General features: G+C 40.2%; 1 protein-coding gene across 1 annotated transcript in view; it reads left to right on the forward strand.

Moving 5' to 3' along the window:
- LOC129719885 (cell adhesion molecule Dscam2-like) overlaps nucleotides 1-13,481 on the forward strand; it is a 414,602-nt gene that overhangs the window by 57,933 nt on the left and 343,188 nt on the right. The window contains exons 3-5 of the mRNA XM_055671300.1: nucleotides 12,403-12,702; nucleotides 12,764-12,895; nucleotides 12,947-13,096. Of these exons, the coding sequence (XP_055527275.1) occupies nucleotides 12,403-12,702; nucleotides 12,764-12,895; nucleotides 12,947-13,096 (582 nt within the window). The remainder of the gene's footprint in view (nucleotides 1-12,402; nucleotides 12,703-12,763; nucleotides 12,896-12,946; nucleotides 13,097-13,481) is intronic.

The raw sequence follows: 13,481 nt of genomic DNA on the forward strand, positions 1-13,481 counted from the left end.
TGCAATCATATAATTGGCTGAACTCACAGCCAGTGACTGTACCAAACGAAGAGCATCTCCCTTCAAAACAGCCTTCAAGTATTGAAATTTTTGTATTGGCGACAACTGAGTGTTACTGTGTATGAGAGTATTGAACAAGTCATGGAAATTCATCCATTCATCAAAGTCGCCCTTGAATCCTGGGATTTTGATCTCAGGCAATCGGACACCGAACGTTTGAGTAGGTGGAGCAGTAGGCGAGGTTGGTAGGGGGGAGGATACATCTGTAACTGCTGCTAGCTTATTCGACAGGGATCCTTTTAACTCGAAATATATTGTTTCAAACTCAACACGCTCATCAGCGAGCTCGTCACTGATCTCGTGTTCACATTCGATTTCAGCTTGGATTTCATTAAATTCGTCCCAAAGTGAATCAAGCTTTTCAATGCGAAATTTGATTTGCGGAAAGTCTCGCTCGAACACGAAATTAGCGTCATACTCCTTTATCAATTTAGCCGAACCAATGATGTTACTGCGGCGCACCAAAAGCCGCTTAACCTTCTTTGTATCCCCTTTCATAGTACGGCAACCTTTACGAGTTTTAACTGCGCCGGCTGGTACTTTAGCCAACATTCACTCTTCTTTATTCAGTGATATAAATATAGGCACTCACCTGAATTGTAGTTGGGAGTTTACCTGTGCTCACTTGGCTAACCTGTTACCACGTGTCCTACTACGCTCGGTTTTACGTCCAAAATCCTCCAAAATTATTCAATGCGTTCCACGTGTGGCGAAGTATTGGTTCCTGTGACTGATCCGAAATGGGCGTCAAGAGCCTTGTTGAGTATATTCCAATCCACTCCTGTAGTGATGATTGGCCGAGTTGACCAGCCGCTAACCTCCAAAGTGTTACGCCAGCGATGAATCAGCAAACGAACAAGTCCCGGGTTTCAGCACCAAATTTATGTTCCGGAATTTGTGCTGATTCGTGAAACAGTGTTTTTTAATAGACCACGAGTTGGTCTTTCCGAAATTCAATTTATTGTTCTGTATGACTGACCACGATACAGGAAAGACGAGATTTCGTAGTTGCAAAAGGTATGTATTTTATCTTTGAACGTTGTTATATTGTTTGACTATGACTTCCTTCTACTCCATAGCTGCTGAACGTTGCGCAAGGAGAGATCTATTGATCTCGTTAAAGAGACTGGTAACGAGAGCGATAACGAGGGATGTTTCCTGTTCAGCCTAGCTTTGACTAGTCGTTTTTGTGATAGGAAGATTTTTGTATTCACATAGGGTAATGCGTTTGAATTTTGTACGTGTATACTAACTTAACTTGTAACTTAAATCTAATGCCGTAACACAAGACTTCACTTGCTGCATTTGTATTGATGCAACGATCTGGTTCATTTTTCCCCTTCATCCACACATAATCACAATCTCAACCGTCAACCTCAAGTATCTAATTAAAAACACTTTCGTTTCGTCCCCTAGTATTTACTTGAAATGGAAATATGTAATACTGTCTGACCAGAGTTGCCGAAGTTGCGAATATTGTTCTGGATGGACACAAGTTTTGTATTTCCAAACAGGTCCAAATGAGTTTCCATGAACCAATGATTATGTGCTGTAGATAGCTTGCAAGAAAGCAAATGTTTTTGTTTTTCTCTAACGCAGTCTACAGATCGTGATATCATTTAAAGGCGCATTTCAAGTCTTTGAAATCATCAACGTTTGCATACTCTATGACGGGGAAAATGCTGCTTGGCAGCTCTTGTCATATTTTTTCGCTACTCCGTATGCATGCCACGAGCGAACTAGTACACGCACACCGGATGAATTGGAGTTAGCAACAAGCAAAAACGTTATCGCAATTTCACCAGACGAGTTGAGACCATTCCGGAAACCACAACAGTCTTTCCCAGACCACCCAAACGATATCTACAGGAAATGCAACGTAAGCATAACACCATCGATTAGCTATCAGCATGCATACAAACACCCCCTTTGTTCTAGACGGAGCTAATCACAACGCGAGGTTTCTTCGTAGGTTAAGAATCAATTGTAAATCAGTTCTTACTAAGCATCAAATAAAGAAGGAGCTCAGCTCCGATTAAAAATATATGTTTTCGACTTTCTCCTAAAGGAAGTCTTAACTTTGGAGATTGAAGAAACTTGTAAAGCCTTTGCCAGGCTGAACGCCAACACGATCGATGGGGCGTAGGTTAATGAACAGCTCTATTTACGGCTGTTTATTTACCTACGGAAAGAATTTCGCCCGATCGCTCGCGTTGGCATTCAGCCTAGCAGAGGCCTCACATACGCAACATATGCGACTCTGTGTGATTTTTTTTTTACTTGAGACGGAAAAGGAGCATTTTTCGACAGAGAAAATTTCGCATGTAGTTGAAACGACCATTATTAGATAGTCGTACTCCCGTAACACGTGCTAAATATATGACAGTATGTGTTGTTACTCGACTGGTGAAGAATTTTATTGCCTTTTAAGTAATGGATTTGTTACCTAAAAGGCAATTTTGCGCTATTGTTTCTAAAGTAATAAGAAAAAGTTTTGCGTGTACGTATATTGTTTGTATGTAAAAAATATGTTGCAGATTTCGTGCGTATATTGTTTGTATGTAAAACTAACGCCATTCCGGGAATTAAATATTGGTAATATAATAGATGTAGCTTATCGAGGCAAAAAGAAGAAATATTCAAATAATCAGGCCACGACGTGTAAATGGTAAACAGTGTAACTTCACTAGCTCAGATCAATCACGGGAAGCAACTACGAAATGTGCGGCCTTCAAGCTCAAGCTCAATAATCAGGCCACGAAGTGTACTATTAAATGAATGTTTCAATTACCTCGTGGAAAAGGTAAAAGGAAAAACCGCACAATGGTTGTCAATAGTCCTATATGGTTGTTGTGCAACTTTTAGCTTAGATAACACTTGAATGTTCTATCAATTTACCAATTAAAGCATGGATACATATAATGTGTAATTGGTTTAAAAGCATTATTATATTGTATATAAGAGATATTCAACAAAACAAACATAATTAGTGATAACAACTGTTATGCAAAAACTATCATTTAATGTTTAGTTTTCTTCGTTTTAAAAGTATTTTTTTTTGTTTTTTTTTATCCCTCCGAAATCATTGCTCTTGAGTTCTAATCTTCTAATTCATTACTTGCAGCTTTGCTTTAACCAGCATATTTATGTATTTACTAGCTGACCCGGCAAACTTCGTCCCACCTATTTTTGTGTTTAATTTAATAATTTTTAACATTCCAAATTCCTTGAATTCTTGCGATTTGTTTATATATGGTTTGAAATTATTGGTTTTATCGGAATGACAACATCCTCGACTTTGCTATTAGTACATCACCTCTATTCCGGAAACACTCATATTGGGTGGTATTCAGTTATTTTCGTTGTTTGCCAGAAACTGAAAGTGGTCATCTTCGAATTCAAGATCGTGTACAAGGTCAATGCTTGGCTTCTATACATTATTCCGATTTCGGGAATATTCATATGCAGTAGCATTCGGCTGTTTCCCAGAAAATGTCATCTTACAATTCAAAATGGTGTCTGAGGTCAATTTTCAGCTCCATGCATCATTCTGGTTAAAGAAACACTCATATTGGGTGGTATTTGGTCACTTTAGGCTATTCCAGAAACCGAAAGTCACCACCCTGGATTTCAAAATGGCATTTGGAGACAATTTCTGGCCCCTGAGCGTCATTATGGTTAAAGAAACACCCATAATAGGTGTTATTTAGTCATTTTCGGCTGTTTTCCAGAATCCTGAAGTCACCATCTTAGAATTCATAATGGTGTCTGTGGTCGATTCTAGCTCCTGTGTATTCTGGTATCGAAGCATCTCATATTGGATGGAAATCGTCCGGTTGAAGAAACACCCATATTGGGTGGTATTTGGTCACTTGCGGCAGTATCCCATTAACCGGAAGTCGTCATCTTACAATTCATAATGTTGTCTGAGGTCGATTTGTAGCTTCAGTGCATCATAACAATCCCGGAAATCATTCTGGTCAAAAAACACCCATATTAGGTGGTATTTGGTCATTTTCGGCAGTTTTCCAGTCACCGGAAGTCGCCATTTTACAACTCAAAATGTTATCGGAGGTCGACAAACGTACAAACCGTGGAACACCACCCATAGATTGCCTCATACATAGGCGAACTTTATTATTATAAAATATTCGGTCGAGTCCACTTCACAATAATATGTGCATTTTTTCAGTGTACCCATTAGGGTAACATTATTGTCAAAAGTTACTCTTTTTCGCATGTCGTGTAGAACAAAATCAGAAGTGGCGCACCTAGCGGTCGAAAAGGTGACTAACGCTTCTGTCATTTTCAATTTGTCTTCATAATTTCACGTAAGTGAACTATATTGGTATTCAAGATATTTGGTTTAATCCAGAAAGGTATAGCCATCCAGACTAGGCTTGTACTTTTGGATTATCATCAATCCGGCGGCGTTTTATACTGCGTTTTGGCCCAACTGGTGTACTAAGTATCGGCCAAACGGAATGGGATGGCATACAACTGAAGCTGTCGATTTTTCTACTTAGTGCCTCAACAACGTTGGAAAGCTGCTGGACTTGCATCGGTAGGTCAATCGGAATTGACGACTCGGGAGACGAAACCGTTGTAGGTTAAGTGACAGTAATATAACAACGAATGCTGCGGCCGTTCATTTCTCTTCTGCATGTAGTGCACAAAAGTAAAAGTTTTCCTTGAGCAAAAGCTTCCTTTATGCAAATAGCCCTTGCAGAAACCACAGTGCATTGGCTCGAGATCATTAATTTCTTGCTTGCACTCGCCGCAATGTTTACGTTCCATTTCACTTTATAGGTTATTCGTTCCCACAGTTCACAGTGGCAAGCAATAACAAACGACTCAACGAAGTGTTTTGGCGGCAAGTTGAAAGTGCTTTGGCACTGCAAACACTAAGCACAATTACTAAAAAAACGTCCTATTTCACAAAAAAGCATAGATTTTATCCTGCTGTCACAACATTCACTTGCGAAATAATAACAAAACTTGAAACACTTACATTATAGAATAAATCTGACAGGGATGGGGGAGCTGTTCTCCTGGGAGAGCAGCTTGCCTGAGCGTCCCCAGCTTAGGGGCAGCTCAAACAGCGACTGATCCGAAGCGGACGGCTGAACTATGAAATGCGGTGTCTCGCCAGCTACACCTAAGACGGCAGCCCTGTCGCGAGACTAGGCATCGCAGTCCTAGTAAGGCAGCATACTGAAAATAAACATACTACGAACAATCCAGAGAATGATACGAATCGGAACAATCGTTATAGACCTAGGCAAACGAAAGAGAACAACGATTGGAAACTTGGTACATGGAATGTTAGGACTCTGCTCGAACCGGCACGCGCGGGCATCTTGGCCAGAGAGCTACGGAAGGCAAAAAAGGAGATAGCAGCCATACAAGAGGTGTGTTGACCTAAACCCGGAGAACGTGAATTCCGGGCGGTTGAACCGACCGTGGGTACTTCTTCCAAGTTTCACATCTACTACAGTGGCGGCGATAAAGCGGAACGGGGCGTCGGTTTCGTGCCACTTGGAAACCAAATGAAGCGTGTTATTAGGTGGAGGTCTATTAATGACCGTCTATGCGTATTGAGGATTAAGGGCAGGTTCTTCAATTACAGCCTTATCAACGTGTACGCGCCGACAAACGATAAAACCAACGACGTAAAGGAGGCGTTCTATGAGCTCTTTGAGAAAACGTATGGAGAGTGCCCACAGCACGATATAAAGATCGTCATCGGAGATACGAACGCACAAGTCGGACGAGAGGAGTTCTTTCGTCCCGTTATTGGTAGGGAAGGCCTTCACTCTTCCACCAACGACAACGGCTTGAGGTTAGTAAACTTCGCCGCGGCCAGGGAATTGGCCATCTGTAGTACGCATTTTGCACGTCTAAACATTCAGAAGCACACCTGAAGACACACTATTGGAGAGGCCTGCTCTCAGATCGAACACACGCTGATTGACGGCTGGCACTTTTCAGACGACATAGATTTGCGGTCCCTTCGAGAGCCAAACATCGACTCGGATCACTATCTCGTGGTAGGCAAGATTTGCGCCCAGTTGTCCAACGTATTTAAATCGAGAACGGCGAGGAAGATACATCTGGACATCCAGAGGTTATCAGCGGAAGGAGTTGCTGCATAGTATACTCGGAAAGTTTATAGACGGATCGGTAAACCAGCTGGAGTGGACATGAACGAGCAGTGGAAGCATATCCATGATGCGGTCAGCAAAACTACGCGAGAAGTCATGACAACGGGAACCACGCGTAGTGGGTGGTTCGATGCTGAGTACCTAGAGGTGACGTAGAAGAAGAACCGAGCCTACGCCAACACGTTAGAAGTAGCTAATCGTGTAACGCGTCAGATACGGGAGAAATACCGGGAGGCAAGAGCTGCCGAAAAGAGGCTTCATCGCCGTAAGAAACGTTAGCACTACGATCGCGTCCTCGCGGAGGCGGAGAATTGCTTCACACGAGGAGCTTCTATAGAACGATCAACGGAATCAGAAACCGGACCGTGCCAGTGCCTGCCATGTACAATGACAGGGAAGGTAACCTGATTACCGATAAATCGCAGGTGGCCAGGCGTTGAAAGCAACATTTTGAAGTGGTGTTGAATGGAAGGTAGGAGAGTCGTTGAGGGGAACACGATAGATATAGGGGAGGACGGACAAGCTGTCGACTCCCAACATTGGACGAGGTGAAGAATGCTTGCAAAGAACTAAGGAACCACAAAGCCGCTGGGAAGGACGGCTTACCGGCCGAACTTTTTAAAGTTGGAAGCGAGCGTTTGTGTAGTGCAATTCACCAGATTATCCTAAGGGTATGGTCTGAGGAACAACTACCTACGGACTGGTTGGAAGGACTCATATGCCCTATCAAGAAGGGACATAGGCTCGACTGTAGTAATTATAGAGGCATAACCCTCCTCAATTCCGCCCACGGAATTCCTTCCCGTATCTTGTTCCGGCGTCGGTTTCATCATGCGTCAGGACAGCGGGCGAATTTTCGGACGCGTTTGTGATGTTGGATGGTCTGGAGCAAGGCCACTAGCTCTCGAACTTGTTGATCAACATAGCTTTGAAAGGGCAATACAAAGGGCAGGTGTGCAGAGGAGCGGCACCATCATCACTAAGTCTCACATGCTTCTGGGCTTAGCGGACGACATTGATATAGTTATTGTTAACCGTAGAGCAGTCGAGAAGGCCTTTGCGGCTCTCAAAAGGGAAGCTGCGAGAATTGGACTCACCATAAACACTGCCAAAACGAAGTACATGGTGGCTGGCAGAGAGCGTGATAGTTCTACGTGTGTTGGGGCTGCGGTGGACACTTTCGAAGTGGGCGACGAATTTGTTTATCTTGACATGTGACAACGAGGTGAGCCGCGAGGTGAAGAGGTGGATGCGGTGGCGAATAGGGCTTATTACGGATTGCGAAGACAGCTTAGGTCCCGCAGCCTACAGATCTGTACGAAATTTGCAATCTATAGGACTCTGATTCTCCCGGTGGCGCTCTATGGACATGAATAGTGGACGTGAAAGGAGGCCAGTCGACGAGCGCTTGGGGTCTTCGAGCGTAGAATCCTGCGATCAATACACGAAGGCAAACTAGAGAACGGGGTGTGGCGCAGGCGCATGAATCACGAGATGTACGAAGCATACAAACACGCTGACATTGTCAAGCTAATAAAACACGGCAGGTTATAGTGGGCTGGCCATGTAGCACGGATGGCGGATGAGCGACCAGTAAAGATAATATTTAGCAGAGAACCGGATAGAGGCCGACGACTTCGAGGCAGACGTATTCTGGATTCGGCATAGGATCTTAACGATCTGTCGCCATAAAAGTAGAGTAAAAGTAAGTAGTTGGTTTCCAAAGACTATTAAACAGAGTACCCGCTCTATTCGGTTTTAATTTATCTCGCATGCTTTTTCGTCCGTTCCGTTGAGACATCGTTTTTGGATCTCTTTTACCGGCTACTGATTCGATGCACATTAATGAATCCATTAGTAATTGAAAATTCGAGAGGTTGGTCGACTTTCATTCTCAAACTAGATTCATAACTCTATATCTTGACTTCATGTCTCAATAGATATCAATCCTTCTTCATTCGTTCCTTCAAATGTCGCATCATCAAATACTATGATAAATTTTCCGACGCCACCGTGAAAGAAGACATTATTGTTATCCCGGATCAATTGCTACCGTAAGAGAACCCCAAGCTTTTTTCGAGTTTAAACATGTTAGTTGCAATAAAATGTTTTATACTGACGGAATTCTAGATGAGTTCACTGGCTTCGGTGTTTTCCACGAAAATTTTACCGTCTCCTACAAACTCGTTGCTCCTGCTTCCGTGTAAGTCGCAGAACTTGCTGCCATTCAGTACTCTCTTGGGATCATCGAAACCATGCCCATAGACCACTACTTCATCTTCACAGACAGTCTCAATGCCATCGAGGCTCTGCGATCGCTGAAGACTGTGAAGCACACCCCGTATTTCCTAGGAAAAATACATCAGTTTTTAAGCGCTTTAACAGATAAAATTTACCGGGTTACCTTAGCGTGGGTCCCTTCTCATTGTTCCATTCCGGACAATGAAAAGGCTGACTCTCTAGCTAAGGTCGCGTCTGATGGCGATATTTATGATAGACCAATTGCTTATAATGAATTTTATAGCATTTTGGGTCAGGAAACACTTAATAAATTGCAATCATCATGGAATTCAAATGAACTGGGACGGTGGCTACATTCCGTTTCTCCTAAGGTATCGACAAAAGCATGGTTCAAGGGGTTGGCTGTGGGTCGGGACTTCATTTGCGCTATGTCCAGACTTATGTCCAATCACTACACGCGAAACACGCACCTCTTTCGTATAGGATTTATAGACACTAGTCGCTGCATTTGTGGCGATGGCTACCATGACATGGAGCGTGTTAGGTCCGACTTTATTTGACCCGAGGAAAACAACCGAATGTTCCCGTAAGAGACATTCTGGGAAGCGGTGATCTCCTATACATGACACAGTTATACTGTTTTTCTAAAAAAATGCAGACATTAAAATTTAAAATTGCTCTGTCTATTTGTCAGATTCAAGATACAGATACTCTATGCTGAAGACACGGCAGCCAAGAGCCTGCATCTATGTTACATAAACATTTCAGATGAATAACCGTTCTAAAACACAACATTATTACTCTATCAGTTGACCAGTGAGTTATAAAATTGTTTAAAGTCGAAATTGTGCATCCCTCCTCTCACCTTAAATCCCCACACGTAGTCGGCCGCGAGAAATAAAAAAATGTCTTCCTCTTCTTCCTACTAATCCAAAATTAATACGAATTGTGTTTGGCTCAGTAAAACATAAAATGTAGCGTGCCGTGTCAAAAAATATTTAAACAAAAAATCGCCGACGAATTTATGAAATCAATTTGTAAAAACAATCTTTAATAATACCCAATCAAACGATTATAACAAATGTATAACACAAATACAGTGCTTTTTCGATTTTATCACGGTCAAAAAAAATTTGACGCAACCGTGAATTTAGCGAAATGATAAAAATTTAATTTTTTGTGTTGGATTCAATTGAAATTTATGATATTTTGAGTAAAATGATGCACTTTCATGGTTGAAGGGGATATAAGTTCAAGATACAAATGAATAAACAAGAAAAGGTTAGTTTATGATGTTTTTCTCCATTACATTTTCGCGAACTTTCTCCCGCCTATCATACATGCAATATCAATATGATTTGTACTGCCCATTCTTTGGCATAGCTAGTAGAATCTAATGCTTGTTTATGTAAAATTGTGGAACCGCTAGATTTTATAATTTTTCAAATCCACGCTCTATGAGGACCAAACTGTAGGGTTATTTGAGTTGTTAACAGATTTTTTTTCTCAACTGCTCGAATAAAACGTAATTTTTGCTTCGAAGTCAATGAAATACCTATTTGACGGTTCATTTTTCTCAAAATTATGACACAAATTATTTGTAACAGATTTGACACTTGGTTGCCTCAGAAAATTGATCAAATAAATTGAGTTCATGAAACTATACACATGCAAGGACACAAGGCACAAGTGAAAATGATGTTTCGAATGCATTTTCTACTACTGGAAGTGCATTATTCTTGATTTAACCTTTTTTAAAAAAAAGCGTGATATAAACGAAAAAAAAACGTGAGAAAATCGAGCGTGAATTTAGCGAACAGTGATAAAAACGACTGTTGATAAAAGCGAAAAAGCACTGTATATCTAAACTTAATAGAAATAACAAAGCCTGTAATATTCTTGATATGCCAGAATGATAAAAAGTACAGAATTATATCAAATTCTGTTATCATACAATGAATGTTCGAAAGTGTGTTTTTTAAAAGCATACTTATAACAAAATTTGTTATTAAATAAGCAAAATATTGTACATTCTAACTAATTCTGATCTTTTTATGCCAAAAACCTTATGAAACTTGCTATAATTCGTAATAGTAATCAATAAGTAATTTTGATATTTTAACTATTAACGAGACCAAGTTTAGAACACATGTTGATACAAAAAACAGGCGGGTTGTGTGCAAAGCCACAACCGCAAGGTTGAAGTAGAATACTTTTACAAGAAAGATAACCCGGCTGCTTGCGTGTCAGTCATTTTTTCTAGTAAATAAACGTTGACTAGTCAAATCAATCGAATTTTGCGCTTCAACAAGGATTGACCATTTTCAATAATATAGTTAGTTGCTTGTCATGGTTGGGGCTTGACAAATTTTAAATTTTGAGAAGAAATTTTTTCGAATGAGATAATTCAGTACGTTTTGAGACACGGAGATGAAGTAAAATTTATAACTTTTACAAATTCAAAAATGTGAATTAACTTATTAGAAAATATTAACTCTTCAATCAAGTTTTTATTTCATCCTAAAAAGGGCAATTTGTTGTTCATTTTAATATCGGATGAGATGTCGATCACATCTTGGCGTTATCACTGACAGTGCGAATAAAGTATTCCTTGTGATAAAATAAACAGTGAAAAACTGATTTAACACTCAAAACTAGACGGCTCATGTGTTGTCAAAACGAGTCAACTTTTCATTGAATGTATTTACTAGTGCCCGCTATCGCACAGAGACTGCATTTCACTAAAGTGCCTCACTACATCAGTTTGAAGCTGAGATCCGCTGCAACTAGTTCGCTATCAATAGCCATGTCACAGTTGTGGCCGCTATACGCTGCCATCGGTATCCACTGTCCCTGCATCAGCTGGCCCAGCTGCTATCGTTGCTGGAATCCGCTGCAACTAGTGCGCTATATCCATTGCTACGCCACAGCTGTGGCCGCTTTTCGCCATCGCTGGTATCCACTGCACTGCTAGTGCTGCTGCTAAGGGAGGACGACTGCTGTTGTCGCTGTCTAGAACTATTATGAGCGGCTTCGGCTGAAACAGGCTCTTTTATAGGCCAAATAGCATGTTTTAAATTGCAAGGTATATGATTCTGTCGACCGTGCTTGGGAAGCAATCATATAACGACCAATCGGAGGTCGAATTTTTCGTTTTGAAAAGGCTTGACTATTTTCAATAGTACAATAGTGTGAATAATAAAATTACAATTATCTACTTTTGGGAAGAATCTTAGAAGATTTTCCAATCTATTGCTGCAAGAACGAAGGAAATCCATCGAATACTAACCGATTTATTAGCATTTGAAATTGGACATATTTTTCACTTTTTTCGGTTTTAGATTTTCATTTCACATCTCTATGTAGCCGAACTTCCTGAGAGAAGTATTCTACTTCAAAAATCGTAACAATAAATCAAGGTTTGTTATAATCCTGATATTTTTGAGTGATCGGGTAACCCGATCAAATGATTATAACAAACGGGTAACACAAATATATCTGAACTTGATAGAGAAAACAAATTCTTGACATGCCAGAATGATAACATGTACAGAATTATATCAAATTCTGTTATCATACACTTGAATGATCAAAAGTGTGATTTTTAAAGTATATTTATAACAAAATTTGTTTTTCAATTACCATTCTAACTTAATCTGTTATTTTTCTGCCATAAACCTTACAAAACTTGCTATAAATTGTAATAATCAGTAAGTAATTTTGGTAGGAATTTTGATATTTTAACTTTTACCGGGACCAAGTTTAGAATAAAAGTTGAAACAAAAAGTTCGTATCAAAATATTAAGATTTGTTATAATCCTGATATTTTTGACTGATCGGAAAATTGTAAATTGTAATGTGATTTTATTATAGATACATACATGGTAGGGTTACACACTAATACTAATGAATGATTTCAAAATTATGTTTTTTTTAGACACTCCCCCTGAAATAATTTTCAACTTTATTGAACAGAACATTCATCCAGCAGCGTTTGCTTCTTTGAAATGTACAGCGTCTGGATCTCCCTATCCTCAGTTCACTTGGATGCTCGATTATCAACCCATAGTTGCTTCGATTCATCGTTATACTATTGATCAGTTTTTGGACGAAAATGGGAGAGTGACATCACATCTAAATATAACCCACGTTAGTGCTGATGATGGCGGGCTTTACGCATGTATTGCATCTAATACAATGGGAATTGCAACTGAAAAGGCTCGTTTAAATGTTTATGGTGAGTACGTCAAAAATCTCGTTTTTCCTGTCAACTAGTATTAATCATATTTGAATTCCAGGCCCTCCGTATGTAAGAGCTATTGGTTCAATTAAAGCAATTGCAGGAGACTTAAAAGAAATAAATTGTCCTTATTCTGGTTACCCTATCCAACAAATACATTGGTTACATAACGGGTTGAATATTAGCGCAAGTACGGAATATAGATTTAAGATGATAGTTCACAAAATACAGTAATTTTCAGATCCGAGGTACGCAGTGTCTGGTATTAACCATGGAGTAACGCTACGAATTCATCGCGTTGATGGAATTCAGGATAAGGGTACATACACCTGCATAGTAACTAGTCCAAATGGCGATGAAGCTCGGAGAGATATTCAACTTATTATCAACAGTAAGTTTTAGTGTTGACCAGTTTTTATACACTTTACGCCTGTTTATTGACTAAGTTTTTGTGTGGTTTTCTTAACCGTTAAAATCGTTAAAGTCAACAAACGCGTAGCGCCAGCCCCATGTGTCATGTACACTAATGGTCGGCTGGGCACTATCTAAAGATTGATAGTTAATTGTCACTTTTCTACTACAAGTAAAGTCTGGGATGTAGCTAGGCACACTACCCCAACTACTGATGTTTGAGTCTACTTGGACTTTACTACTATCCAGAGTAGCTGCCATCGAGGTGAAAATGACGCCATTGCTTTCGATTAGGATGCTGAGATTGCTTCTGCGAATGTACACGCAAAAGTTCAAGCTTTAATCGTCCAATGTGTTGTTCAATC

The sequence above is a fragment of the Wyeomyia smithii genome, chromosome 2, assembly GCF_029784165.1.
Source record: "Wyeomyia smithii strain HCP4-BCI-WySm-NY-G18 chromosome 2, ASM2978416v1, whole genome shotgun sequence".
NCBI lineage: Eukaryota > Metazoa > Arthropoda > Insecta > Diptera > Culicidae > Wyeomyia > Wyeomyia smithii.